Source organism: Oreochromis aureus, linkage group 16 (genome assembly GCF_013358895.1).
Source record: "Oreochromis aureus strain Israel breed Guangdong linkage group 16, ZZ_aureus, whole genome shotgun sequence".
Taxonomy (NCBI): domain Eukaryota; kingdom Metazoa; phylum Chordata; class Actinopteri; order Cichliformes; family Cichlidae; genus Oreochromis; species Oreochromis aureus.
The window spans coordinates 21,591,048-21,605,099 of NC_052957.1; the positions used below are offsets into that span (position 1 = coordinate 21,591,048).

At 42.7% G+C, this 14,052-nt stretch overlaps 1 protein-coding gene across 3 annotated transcripts; it reads right to left on the reverse strand.

The window, feature by feature from the left end:
- Window positions 1–130: 130 nt before the first annotated feature.
- rev1 (REV1 DNA directed polymerase) lies at window positions 131–13,944 on the reverse strand. Of its 3 annotated transcripts, XR_005608656.1 has the most exons (24): window positions 13,253–13,944; window positions 11,393–11,990; window positions 10,524–10,598; window positions 9,860–9,992; window positions 8,982–9,150; window positions 8,452–8,886; window positions 7,092–7,948; window positions 6,597–6,695; window positions 6,383–6,499; window positions 6,169–6,295; window positions 5,963–6,091; window positions 5,715–5,869; window positions 5,510–5,629; window positions 5,195–5,415; window positions 4,923–5,095; window positions 4,568–4,797; window positions 4,299–4,489; window positions 3,944–4,210; window positions 3,529–3,628; window positions 3,173–3,378; window positions 2,919–3,069; window positions 2,697–2,799; window positions 568–2,583; window positions 131–146 (listed from the first exon to the last, which is right to left on the reverse strand). XR_005608656.1 is itself a non-coding variant. In XM_039600089.1 (23 exons), exons 3-23 carry the CDS (start codon window positions 10,587–10,589, stop codon window positions 2,472–2,474), a joined length of 4,161 nt encoding a protein of 1,386 aa, XP_039456023.1. In that variant the 5' UTR covers window positions 10,590–10,598; window positions 11,393–11,990; window positions 13,253–13,944; the 3' UTR covers window positions 519–2,471. The 3 variants fall into 3 exon arrangements, 2 of the variants coding, with proteins under 2 accessions (XP_039456023.1, XP_031590454.2); XM_039600089.1 differs by lacking the exon at window positions 131–146 and having other exon boundaries at window positions 519–2,583; XM_031734594.2 differs by lacking the exons at window positions 131–146; window positions 13,253–13,944 and having other exon boundaries at window positions 519–2,583; window positions 7,101–7,948; window positions 11,393–11,979.
- Between the last annotated feature and the right edge of the window lie 108 nt (window positions 13,945–14,052).

Consider the following 14,052-nt stretch of genomic DNA (forward strand, 5'->3'; position numbering starts at 1 on the left):
TAATCCCCCATCTTCAAGCCATCTGTCGCTCCTACTGCACACCTGACCATGGTCTCACTGTCCTGCACCACCTTCACATACTTCTTTACCACTTACCCTTTTGTACAGTACCACAGTTCCTCTTGCCAGCCGATCATTTGCCTTCTCTAGACCCCCAAAGACAGAAAAAGAAAGAGCAAGCACTAAAGATCTGCTTTTTCTTGGCATGAAACCACACTGCTGCTCGTCGATCCTCACTTCTCTCCTGAACCTAGCTTCAAGAACTCCTTCCCATATCTTCATAGTGTGGCTTGTCAACTTTATCCCATTTAAACAATACAAAAATAAGTTATTAAATTCAATGTTTTTTGGCATCAAAATAATACACATCTCTAACAGACATGTCTAGCACATTTATATGCTCATCACTGTCAGACCTGGGAATAACATAACAGACACACTGAAAGATAATTTTCATAAACATATTCTATCAGCTGAAAGTTCTTTTTAAAGCCAGTTTATAGAAAGGAAAAGACAAATAAATGAATACAGAATTTACAGTTTATTACCAAGGTTTAGAAAACTTACAAACAAGTTTCACAGCTTCAGGTCTTCAGGCACGAGCCAGATTAGACAAGACAGGCCAATTTATTATTATTATTTTATTTTAACTTCTGGCCATTCCCCTGGGGAAACACGTGAGAGGTGAAGAGAAGCAACGTCTTTAAAGTGAATCACACATTCTAAATTACATTCATTTCAACAAGTTTCAAAAGATGACCGATTGATTTGGTTTGCATATCAAAATTATCTTTTAAAACACGCATTTTAACCACGAGCAAATTATCCTCCATGGTGCGATCACAAGTCAAGCAGCTGCATCTGCTGTTAAAGTCAAACCTCACACAAATAGTGTGACACAGCTGCAAGCCGTACAAAGTGTCTCGAGGGTGTGAATCGCACAGTGTGGCTGACGGAGTTAAAAATCAGATCGCCTCTTCCTATGCACATTCAGCATTGTTTCGATGTTCAGATAAACACTAAATGCTTTATTTAATGTTACGTGGTCTTGAAGGGACATCTCATTGTTAGGTGAGAAAAAACAGAAATGCATAGGCTACTCATTGATTGCCATGACCCCTGTCGATATCCTCCAATATCAGAGTGCTACTGAGAATCAACAGTTAACCTCACCTCAAGTGCTTTGGCCAGCTTCTGATTTCCATGTTGGAACACTTAGAAACATTTAAAGAGTTACAATTTAGAGACAGTTACTAAGAATCCACTACCGGTAAACAATACAAGAGGTAATTTCTCTACATACATGTTTTTTTCTTTTAAAACTTTAGACAAAGATCTTTAAAACATTATTTACACAGTATAATAACAGCGTTTGGCACTTCTTTTTTTTGGAAAGAAACGAGAAACAAGAAAAAAAAGCGACACTGCTGCACGCAGCAGTAGATGCTTCGCAGATAAGTGCTAGTGGCAAAGAGCACCGATAAAACAATGATGGGGGAAAAAAAAACATTGTCCAATCGTTTCTGAAAACATGTCTTATGTATAAAGAATGCTACAAAGTAAGCGGTTTGTAAAACTGCTGAAATGTACTTTTTGTTTTAACATGATCACGTATCCAAGCAAGGAAAATTTAACATACCGGATTCTAACGCTCAAGAGGGGGAAAAAACCAAAAGGAAAACAAAAAATACATTTCGAAATCAGGCCTGGATGGAACGGATGTTATTGTTTTGTCTCAGAGTCCAGCTACGACTCAGAGATATAACAGCAGCCTTCGTTGGTAGGATCGAGCCAGAAAGCCGTTGAATGCTACGAGGAGTATACTTGTTTTTAACTTTTTGGACATTTATGTGCACAGTGAATGTGGGGTTCAGTGTTAAGATTCTGACGCATGCATAAACAAACAAACAAACAAAAAACAAAAACTGACCCGTGGCATGTGTCATCACCTGCCTGCTCACATCATTTTTTCCTTCTTCTTCTTTTTTGGCCACGTTAACACAACTGGCCCACTCTCCAGATCTGACTCTCTGCGACTCTCTTACCCAAAATGAAACTGAACTGTCTCTGGAAACAGATCTCTGAAGCTGATCTACAGCGCTAATGCTCAGGTCACCACAGGAGTATGCGATCTAATACCAGCTGAAAGTTTTGCAGTGCTACAAAAAACAGATACCCTTAATGCGTTTTTTTGCCCTTAATAAAATCTTGCATATGAAAATGAGTCGTAGGAAAATAAGAGTGAATGAAAGTGAGTTTCCAAAAAGCTGCTACTATCATCATTGTTCTGTGATAAAAACAACCAGTTTGTCCAAAATACTGTCATGGCTCTTTCTCATAAAGGTGTAGCCATTATTTGTATCTTTCATAAGTCGGAATTTAGACATCATGATTTGTATTGTGAAATTAACAAATCAAAAAAGTGTTGTTTACAATGATCGCACGTAGCGAGGAGAGCACCCCGTCATTCTTCATGCTATCTTCAGGGTGCTGCCGTAAGTCTGCTGCAAAACCACCTGCACGTTGTCTAAGATGAAGTCAAAAGCCATACTCCAAACAGACTCCACTGACTGCTGCATGAGCCTGCAGGAAAAAAACCCAAAAACAAAGCTCAAGCATAACATGCGAGTGAAACCTTGAAAACAAAGAAAAAGGAAGGTAGTTAAATTGAGGAATCTTAACTGCACAGAACTAACCTTTTCATGTATTTTATAGTCAAATCCAACTTCTCCAAATCTTTGTCCTCAATTAAGTCAGTGCAATATTTCACCACCTGCAAGATGTCCTCCTCCATGGGTTCTAAAAAATAAATAAATAAAAAATACATAGATAAAGATGCACTTTTGGAAACCCATAAAAATCATCAACAACAACAACAACAGCACCAGAGGAAACGCCATCATAACACATCGGTGTACCTGTTATGGTGGTAACCCATTCCCGTAGCAGTGTTTTAATGTCTGTTAAGTCACAGGCTCCTGCCAGTGCTGGAGGAGGACGAGCAGCCAATTTAACCACGGCTGGTGGGACCTCTGGTTTTGAAACTGATGTTGAGGGACCATTTTCAGTCTGGGAATGAAAAGAAGTTGCAATTTTTAAAGATTAGTCGACTAAATCATATGCTTTCACATGTTGGCAGCATCTTTATGCATAGAGCAGAGGACAAACTTGCCTTTCGAATGTTTACTGGTTCCCGTGATTTTCCAGTAGGTGGCAGGCTTTTGGCTGGGCTGTTTGTTGTTGGACGCTTCTTGAGTGGAGAAGCTCCTTTTTTAAGAGGACTGACTGCGTTCTTTCTCTTGTAGCGGCGCTTTACCCGACCGTTGCCGATTCCTGCCCCAGACTGTTTTAGCTGCAGCAGTGGATTCTTCTGCTCCACTGCAGAGAAACCAGTAGGCCAAACAAACAAACAAACAAACAAGAAATCAAATCAAATCAAATAATAAAATCAGGGTTAAAAGAATAAAAAGTAAAATCAAACAACCAAAAAGAAAAGCACTCCTTCAGAAAATTCGTCTGCTGACTTACACATTTTCACCTGAGGTTGGACACCGGTTGCACGGCTGTAGGCAGCTTTCAGTTCCTCCTGTAGTTCTTTGGGAAGGGCAGCAAACACATCTGGATCGACCTGCAGTCAGACAGATGGGAAGCTCACTTACTACCAACTATGAAACCAGCTTTTGTTTTCTTTAACTTGTGGGACCATCTGCTTCAGTCACAACTCATGTGTTCATGGCACATTTCCAGTAGAGAACAGCACTTTGTGCTGTTTAAAGGTTCCAATAAGCAAAATTACTACAAGCCACCAAGGCACTACATGTTTCTGTGGAACAGAGTACAACAGAAACTACAGTTTCCAATTTTTCCTGATTTTCTCTCTACTTTAGACTGTAAAATTAAACCACCGGCAAACCATCACAAAAAAATCTAATAGCATACACACCTGTGAGAAGTTAGGCAGTTCCAGTACAATTCCTGGACTTTCTGGCTGGTTTGGAATCTGCAGGACCAACGTTCCTACAGGTGGATAATTCAGTGCAGGTACGGTTGCAAGGGGAGGACGAGGGGGAGAGGCTGGATGAGAACTGAGAGGGGAAAGCTGCGGACCAGGTGAATGGCAGTTATTTGGCCTCCCATCTCTCCTGGTCCACGACTGCTCCACTTGTTCTCTCAGCTCTGCAGGCAGGGCCTCCAACACAGAACGATCCACCTTGGAAAAAATTAGGAAACAGTTTGTTAGAGGTGTGTTAATATTTAGGTTTTGTTTTGCCAGTCAGACATTTCACTCCAGTCCTGACCTGTGAAGGGGAGGGGATTTCGATACTGAAGTTGAGACGTGTCCGAGAATGCTTTGGAGTTTGTCTGCACGCTGGTTGTTCCTTGCTTGTTCCGGGTACAGGCTCAGCAGGTGACAAAGGATATGGCAAAGAGTTTGCTGTTGGGACTGTTGTAGAGGAAGCGATCTTCTCCTGAAGTACGTCTGCAGCATCTGTAATAATATTACAAGACATAAGTGATTTTTACAGACAGCAATGAAGACGAGCAGAATCAAAAACACCAAACGCGCCTCGGTTATTAGATCTGGCACTCGATCCCTGGCCTAACAGCATCTCTTTGATGGAGCGTCCTCGCAGGCCTCGGCAGTCCTGTGTTGCAGACTGATGTCCCTCAAGAAGCTGAACCTGAATGCCAACTCCTCTCAAGTCCTGCACCTCTACCTTCATGGCGTGGAACAGCTTGATGACTGCAGCAGCGATTAGCTGACCACTGTCAGTGGACTGAGCGAGCATCACGGTCCTGATGGAAAGGGAGACAGATAAAGATAAGCTTACAAAGAAACTGTGGTAAGGATAAACAAGAGAGGAGAAAATACGAAGATTTAGTTGTAACACACAAGGACAGAATAACGATCTCTTTCTTACTTGGCTAAATGATCACATATGCCATGGCCACCATATTTAGCAGGTTCAAGTGGCGCTCCAATTTTGCGAACCATGACTTTAAGGGTGACTCTTCGACCCCGCAGACCTGCTTCTTGTAAACGTTTTTGCACCTCCATGGACAAATTAGTCAGGAAACACTCCGTCTCATCAACCTGGTGAGTGATACAAAAGAGGATTAGAAGGGGGAAAAAAAGCTGGCATGTTGAAGTAGAACACATGACACAGAAGGGAGGACAAACAGCAGGTCTAACCCGAGTAAAGCGGATGTTGTAGTTCATCTCAGCAGAGACAGATTTCCTTTCCTTTTCATAGCGGACTGGCCGGTCGTCTAGACCCCTACAGAAGCGGAACAGAGTCTGTCCAGTACGGGGCCCAAACTTCTTTTGCAGCTGAGACAGAGAAACTTGTTGGAGGTCACCACAGGACCGCACACCCATGAGGGCCAGCTTTCTCCCCATAACAGGCCCAACACCTTGAAAAAGTAGGATCATCATCATTTGACTGAGTATTTTACCACACAGAATTGATATCCATGGATTGACCAGAAGGTGGTGCTGCACACCTACCAGGTAAGCTTGTCACCGGGAGGTCCCTGATAAAATCATCCACTTCTTCAGACTTTAGGAAATACTGGCCATCAGGTTTGGCCTTACGAGTCGCCAGCCGAGCCAAAAGGATGTTGGACCCTGAAGAGACCAGATTAGTCAGACTTTGTAAAATGCAGCGGCAGCCTTGATCTATTTTACAGTACGAACTAGGCAAACAAATTACCCATGCCCACTGAAGCACAGCATCCCGTTTTCTCCTTGATGTCTGCTCTGATCGCTTTGGCTAGATCTTCAGGGCTGGCGCCCACTTCAGCTAGCAGTGCAGAGCCATCTATCAACACTTCATCGCAGCTGAGGGCCTCGATGTCATGGGTATAACTGAAAAGAGTAAAATCATAAATAAGTTATGCATATTAAGAATTAAGGGAGAACATAGTTAGTGTGAGTAAAAGATAGTGCTGTTTTCTCTACCTGGCCAGAGTCTCATACATATTGAGGGCCACCTCTTTATAGGCCTCAAAATCATATGGCACAGACTGCAGCGCGGGGCACAGCTGTTTTGCTTTCCCAAAAAACATGCCGTTTCTTACGCCCGCTTGCCTGTGGAAGAAAGAATATATGTTCTCATTCTTCTTGTTACAAAACTAAGGCAGACCTGATCTGTTTTTATAGGTTACCTGGCCTCATAACTGCAGGATGCAATCTCTGCCATTGAGAGAGCAACAGCATCCTGCTCCACTCCATTGGTACGAGACTCAGGACTTTCTTGTGAAGGACTTGTGTGTATCTCATCCTCTGCGCTCTCTGAAAGGTGAACAGAGAGGGGACGCTTAGTTACAGAAGGGCTGGACATGTAAAAGCCTGTGAAAGCCACTGTTATGACAATCTCACCAGCTTCTGGGTGTGTGTATTTTTTCTGGTAGTACTCCATCTCCAGCTGAGGGTTAGCTCCTGGTCTCACAGGCCCTCTGCCCTGTCCACGGTTACTGGTCACAGCTACAGGCTTACCTGGAAGAAACAATTTTAAACATGAGCACCGAGTGTGTTACGTCCATTTTTTAAAATTTACTGATAGCACATTTAAACAGACAAAAAAGTGGCTTGCCTTTAAGATCTGGTCGATTTCGAATCCCCACAGACACAAAGAAACAGTCCATGTCCACATGGAGGATGCAAGATTTAACACTGACTTGGGCTGATGAACCTGACACATAACAAATACATACAAATATCATCAATGGGCAGTTTTTCAGATTTAAACAAAATATTAATACACAGTTGTGGTGCATGCATGCAGTGCCTCAATGATGTCAACGGCCCACCAATTAAAGGTATTCACTGCTATACACAATATATACCAGATTTTCTAGCATACAAGTCATACAACTGCAAAAATGGTAATTGTAGAATTATAAATCATGATATGCTGCTAAGCGGTTTTTTTTTTCCTTTATAGGGGATCTAGACCTTGACTGACATATAACCAAGGTCCCCAGCTGGAGCAGGCAAGGGCATCTTTTGTCCCTGGTCCAAAGTCTTTGGGTAACATAAAGAAAAGAAGCCTTCAGAAATATACAGAAAACAAACACAGCAACCCTACCTTTCCTACCTTTAGTGTCTATAGATCGCTGGGCCACAGATTTCCTCAAACGCTCTTTCCCAGGAAGGCTGGCGCCCCCTGCTCCTTTTCGTTTGCTGTGCAGTTCATTGACGTACTCAGAAAAGCCACTCCTCCACGTGGAAATCTGGTGCAAGCGTGAGTGAGAGTAGAACTCGGAGATCAAACTGCCCGTATGTTCTAGCAGCTGTGCTGAAGACTTGGATGATGATGACGATGACTCATCCATGGGAGGTTCAGATTTGAATGTTACATTATTTGTGCTGAGGGAGGCAGAGTCAGATGTAAAGGCGTTGTGGTGACTTCCGTTTAGTCGAACTGGAGAATGTGAAAGAGAGCGAGATGCAGGAGAAAGAGTCTTTTCAGAAATCATATCGACCTGAAGGGGTGCTTGAAGCTGCTTTGGGAAGAGGTGGCTTTCAGTGGCTTTTATAGCCTCTTGATAGGTTGGTGGTGGAGGCTTAAGTCTTTTCTCATTGGCTCTTTGTGAGCTGGATTGCTCCACGGGGACAAGGAACTGGTCAGATTGCTTTGGAGGGCTTTGGGGAAACTCGTAGGGGTCAGGCTTGGCCTGGAACTGTACAGAAGGACTTTGAGGTTTATCTGGTGAACTCTTAACCCTGCATTTGGACAGGCTGTTGATCAAAAATGGTTGATTTGTAACAGGGGACAGGTCCTCTGAATTTAAGGCACCGTTAACAATGTGAGTGTGTCCATTGGTCAAGGGGGCATCCTTCACATCTGAGGCCCCAGCGAGATGAGGTTCTTCTTTGCTACACTCTTGGATTTCATTCATTTTTGAATGGCTCACATCCACTGAGGTCCGCAAGTTTCTATTTCTGTGATATGAAGGACAGGAAGAGTTTTTAATCAATGACATTAAAAAAAAAAAACTTCAAGCTCTTTAAAGATTTCTGTTCCAAACATTAAAATGTAAAGTAAATAAATAAAAAAAACAAACTGAACTTACTGAGCTATTACCTAAAGTGGACTTATTTTGCACATTCTCAGATCCTTATTTGTGATACTTGAGTCTACTAGAGTTGCTTGATTCTCAGTTCAAATGAAACCTTATTTATCTTACATGATGTGAAATCAGTTGTGTTAACACATCTACCTTTAAGCCAACTTCATTCTGAAAAAGACTATCTGAACATCAAATGTGTGCACAACAGAAGCCTTGTGTCAGACATATTATAAAGGATAGGTCACCTCTATGACATCAGAGAGGTCTTAAAGTAGAAAAAATGTCTGAAATATAATGTTTCAATGCTAAATAATGAATAGGGAAAAATGCATAAGAGGTCCACTTTAAGTGTAACTACTTACTTTACATACTCACATTTTTAATTCCGCTTCCTGTGGAGACTTGTGTGGGTGCTTTGTGGAGTTTGGATTAGACAGTGGGTGTGTGTGCAAAGGGCTTCTGTGCCTGGGATCTGTAATGAGGTGGCCGGATGCAGGGTGACTTGGTTCGGGGTTAACAAAGCGAGCTGTAGAGCTGTGCTGAATGGACTGAGGTTGAGGTCGAGCCTGGCTGGGGATGTGGACGGGGATGCTCTGAGCGCTGCATGAGGACTTCTCATGATTGAGAACAGAGGACTGAATTTTGCATTGCGGCAGATTTAGTTTTAGATGGGCATTTGATTGAAGCACCCCATGGCTCGGTCCAGGAATCTCTGAGGTCTGACGAAGAGTCATGCCAGGGAAGAGCGGGCCTTTGTGTTTGCCATACAGCTGGTACTGTAGATAGGGCAGGAGGTGCCCAGCTTTGATACTGTTTTAAACAAACGACAAGATAAACAAGGTTTTCGGCTAATATTGTACAACAAAATATGAAATATAAACATTATCACTTGGCAATGAACAGACCTGTCAGTGATCCACTCTGGCCTGATGACCTTCTCCCCTTTGAGCTCCTGAATTTTGCTGTTAGGCAAGTTAGTGGCGATGATGTGGGTGGTTTTGGAGCGTGAATAGTAGACATGAAACTGACCCCCATGCAGCATCATCAGTCTGCGTAGTTCATCTGCACTGGGATCTGCTCCCCAAAATATAACAGTGTGGCAAAAATGACAATGTCAACTTACTAAAGGCAACAAACACCTTAGACAGCATCTTGATGTGCATCATGACAGCCTGGCAGTTGTCAGCTCATCAGGATACATCACTGTCATATTTCCCAGTGCCTCAAAAACCAGCAATTTTAACACAGCCACAGTCACTGTGTGGATAAAAACTTCCAAGCTACTGCACTTTGGCATCTTTTGCCTGTGAGATGAGTCTCCAGTGTGATGCAGATGTCATCAGATGATGAGCCTGATATTTATTTCAGTTTTTCCAAGTTATTTTTTTCCCTTGATCATTTTTCATATGATGATTTTGAGCTATGAAGCTTTTATAAAAGCTAAATACAATACTACATCAAGCATACGCCAACCTGTGATTTGATCACAGTGGAAAAACAGTGCCTTGAGTTATCAGAGCAAGACAGTCAAAAGCTGATTTATGAAACTATACATCAAACCAAAAAATAAATAAATAGGTGTCTCTGTGTAAGTGAAAATGCCAAAGAAGTCTGTATGTACTTTTTAAATTTCTGAAAGAAAACAGCATTCAGAAGAATTTTTTCATCAGTTAATCCTCTGAGAGAGAAATCTGAGAGAATTTATGGTCCTAATGTTGGAGCAGCTGAAGAGGAATGAGGCAAACTAAATGTATAATCTACATAAATGTTTACAAAGCATTACCTGTGTATCCGTTGACATAAATAGCCACTCCAGTGAAGATGCTGGAGGACGCTCCTTCTTTTTGCTTTTCTCTGGGGGTGTCAAGTCTAAACTGCTCGTCCAGCTTGGAAACTTTGGCGGCCATGTAGCCACCCTGCATGCAGTAATTAGAGCAGTTATAGAAAGAAAAAGACAAATAGAAAACATTTAACAAACTGCATTTTTATGGTTTGCACATGACCAGCAAATATATGAAGATTTTAAAATATTTTATGTGATACGTACATACAGTCATAATATTGCACACAATATCTAAACATACACACATATATACACACTGGAGGTTTTTCTCACCCAGTTATTCTGCACAGATACTGATATTATGATATATTGCTATCGACTTGAGTTTTCATTATTCCCTTGCCTGTATAGTGGACGGCTATATGGAGAGCTCACTCTTCTTATAAAGCATAAATGTGAATGCCAGTCTTAACCAATTAGACAACTAGTGATCTAAATCCAGCTCTTAGCTGTTATAATGAGTGTGTGGGAGGGCGATGGGGTGCTCCTAGTGTCCCCCAGTAATGCTGGAAGGCACACTACGCACAAACCATGTAATACCTTTTAACTGACTATCATTACACACAGCTCTATGCCATACAGAGCTGAGTTAAATAAGACTCACCTTTTCGCCCCAACCGTTGTCATCGCTGGCATTGGCTCTTTTCCTCATCCAACCATCTCGACTCATACTGAGTATCTGAAAGCAGAAGAGAGCCAGTTCCTCAGTACAAAGACAGAACAAGTCAGAGATGCACAATCATAAATGCACACAATCAAACTGCTGACTTAATTTGACAGGTTATGGTTAAATCCAGGAGGACAAGAAAATTACCTTTGCGATGCATAACAGCTTTTTATCCAATCTGAAATGAACCTAAATGGCATAAATGCTGCTCAGATGGTGTGGCAATTATTTTAAACACCAGGTGACTGTAAAGTCAGTCCTTCCTGAGTGATGTCTCTTGTTTACAAAACTTCCTCATGTGCAAACCAAAGGGCAGGAACAATGCAACCAGTGTTGATGACTGATATTAACAACAGTTAAATGAATCAATGTTAAATGAGCTTAGATGCCATGGTACTGGCCGCACACTTTATGGGAAAGCCGTCCGTGCCAAAGGACATGCCCGGGCAGGTTCTCTACTGTTGACAGGTAGGTCACAACGAGTCGCTATAGGTCACAGCATAGCCCCATGTGGCACTTTGTCACTTCTTTCAAGTACGAGCTAGGTGGACGGCTAACATTAGCCTAGCAACTCTAAGCGGTTTTAGCTGGTTAATAATGCATGTCGCTACGCCACTAAATGGTATTATAAATTAAGGATCAGGAACAGTTTGAGTGTTTTGCAGACTCTTGCTAACAATACTGGCAGAATTAGCAACCCAGCGTTAAACAGCGCTATAAGACTATGCAACTTTAGTGTGGCGATAACCAAGGCTGTAAACAAACCAACCTTCCTGAGTGGTTGCTCGCAAAGAGAAGTGCTTTACCTTGTATCCTGTCAGACTTGGTTGTTAGCCACAGACTTCTCTCTGCAGATACTGCTCAGCTCAAACGTTGTGTGCCCACTGATTGGGTTAAACGAGGTAAGACCAAAGCAAAGCGAGATGAAAATCCTCTAGACAGTCAGATCGAGTCCTCCGCCTCCCCGATTCTGTTATTCCGAGGACTCCTTTTGGTGAACCGAGGTCCCCTTTATTGTGTCATGCTGCCACGCCATGTCTCTTGAACATTTTCACTCACCCTCCCAGTCCCTTCGCTCTCCATTTCAACCGCCTGAATCCCTTTGCTTTCTTTTCTCTCTCTCAGTAAGCACCAATGAGCAAGGTAAAAGTAGTTCCGGTAGCAAAAATTTCAAAATAAAAGTTGTCGACTAGGCTGTTATGTTTTTCAGGAACAAGGGTGTGCAGAGCTGCCATGAGGTGTGATAGATGGAGTCAAGATGGGGTCGGATTACATTAGGGATCAGCTCTGAGCCCTTTCTTGTTTGCAATGATGACGACCGACAGGTCAGGCAGGAGTCTCCGTGGAACAATATGTTTCCAGATGACATGATCTGTAGTGAGCCTGGTCAAGTGGAGGTATGCTCTGCAGATGGAAAGTCAGTACAAACAAAACAGAATACATGTGTGTGAATGAGAAGGAAACTGCTTTGTGGAAACAGTGAAGCTGCAAAAAGCAGATGAAGTGAAGGTAGATAAGTTTAAATACCTGAGATCAACCATGCAAAGCAATGTGCAGTGTACAGGGGAGGTAAAGAAGGGAGTTCAGAAGTGTCAAGAGTGATTTTGAGATAAAGATGGCAGCAAGAGTGAAAAGGAAGGTTTACGAGATGCTATGGTGTATAGTTTGGAGATGGTGACACCAATAAAAAGACACGAGCTGAATACGCTAGATTTTCACTGGGACTGACCAGGATGGACATGACTAGAAAGAAGTACATCACAAGGACAGCTCAGGTTGAGCGATTTGGAGACAAATGCAAAGCAAAGCTGGCATGGCTTGGACATGTGCAGGGGAGGCACAGTGGATATACTGGACAAAGGATCTTGGACATGGAGCTGCCAGTCAGGAGGAGATGAGGAAGACAACAGACAAAGTTCTTGGAGAACATGGAGAGTGTTGGTGTGACAGAGGAGGATGAGGGATAGGGTCAGATGGAGGCAGATGATCCACTGTGGCGACCCCTGTATTGAGCAGCCAAAAGAGGTAGAACAAAAATAGACCACTATGGGAACATTTTGTGTAAGGGAGCAAAATTATGTGGAATTTAATTGACCTATACCTCCAGTGTAATTTCTTATGGTGTGTCTGATTACTCACATATATACCGCACTGCAGACATGAGCTTATTTTACAATATCCAGACTGTTAACACGGTAGTTTTATGTCATATTTTAAACTTATGGAAAACGCACACTCATAAGCTAAGATAACCGTTCAGTATATTCCAACATGTGGACAGCATTTGATTTTCTATAGTTTTTAAAAATGTATTTCTGTATGTATGATATGCAGTGTAGAAAAAACACCAAATGATAATTGGTGCGCTTTCCTTAAAATCAAACACACATTTCTATATATCTGTTGATTTAAACTGAAAAGTTTGCCTAGCATAAACCGCTATTTTCAAAAACAAAATACGCCCAACTTCCGGTCGTCGGGTACCCTTTCAGGTAGCTTGACGCATCATCCCCGGCTTCTTGTTTTCAGCACTGTATACAGTATTTGCTTGAAGCTGCGATGCTGCCACTACGCGGACAGTCACGTACATGTCACCTGGACTGTCTATAACAGTTCATGAAAGCTCTGTGCAGTTTTTAACCCACTGGCGGTGCTAATTTACTCACTCGGGAGCCGAAAACCGGGTCGCCGGTGTGAAGCTGCTATTTTGTCGCTGCGACCTTCGGTTATTTCAGAGTGACGCTGCTCATTTGAACTCAGGAGGGTTTGTGTGCAAAGTGTCCGCTTTTCTGCGGCACAACAGCGGCTGGCGGAGCAGTCTAGGGACACGCACACATCCACCGGTTTTTTTCCACGGTGTGCGTATACTGTCTGGCTCCCAGCACGGTTGTCCTCAGATGGCCGTTCATCTCACAGGCAACTGACGGCCGTGACGCAGAGGCACGTGCAGCACGAACGAGGATGTGAACACTCGTCCGCGCGAACCTGCTCTCTATTTTAACCGTAGTCCTGCATAATATTAAAAACAGCGCTAGCAAAAGCAAAGACGGGGTGGAGTTTCCCCCATCGCTAGCAAAATAAGTGGGTTGGACGCTGAGGAGCATAAAAAAATAGTCTGGGCCCTGTCTCCTCTTTAGTACCTTGTTTGATTTGGACAATTAATTAAAGCTTTCCCATCTTTGATCGGTTTGTTTAAAATATAGACTGCAACACAGGAGCTGGTGTTAAAGGAAGTGTAAATAAAGTGGGTCATATTTTTGAGGGGGATAAACATGTAGTCTGCTACTGATTGTGTTTGCAGACCTCGTATTTCACTGAAAGCAAGGATGCTACTGACCCAAGCCTGTCCCAAAAAGCACCCCCACCCCTTATTGGTTGTTCTCTGTTGCTATGGTACCAGACATCGGATGCTGAAGCTTCATGCGCGACATCTGTGTTGGTGCAGCAGGAAGTGGTGGAGTGGAGT

What these genes read in the sequence shown, in the direction of transcription:
- rev1 (XM_039600089.1), bottom strand. Translation starts at nt 10,589, where the DNA reads ATGAGTCGAGATGGTTGGATGAGGAAAAGAGCCAATGCCAGCGATGAC. An exon ending in CCAGAGTGGATCACTGACAG is followed by an intron (nt 8,887 to 8,981) that starts GTCTGTTCATTG and finishes TGTTTAAAACAG; the next exon opens with TATCAAAGCTGGGCACCTCC. An exon ending in AACCAGTAAACATTCGAAAG is followed by an intron (nt 3,070 to 3,172) that starts GCAAGTTTGTCC and finishes TTTCATTCCCAG; the next exon opens with ACTGAAAATGGTCCCTCAAC.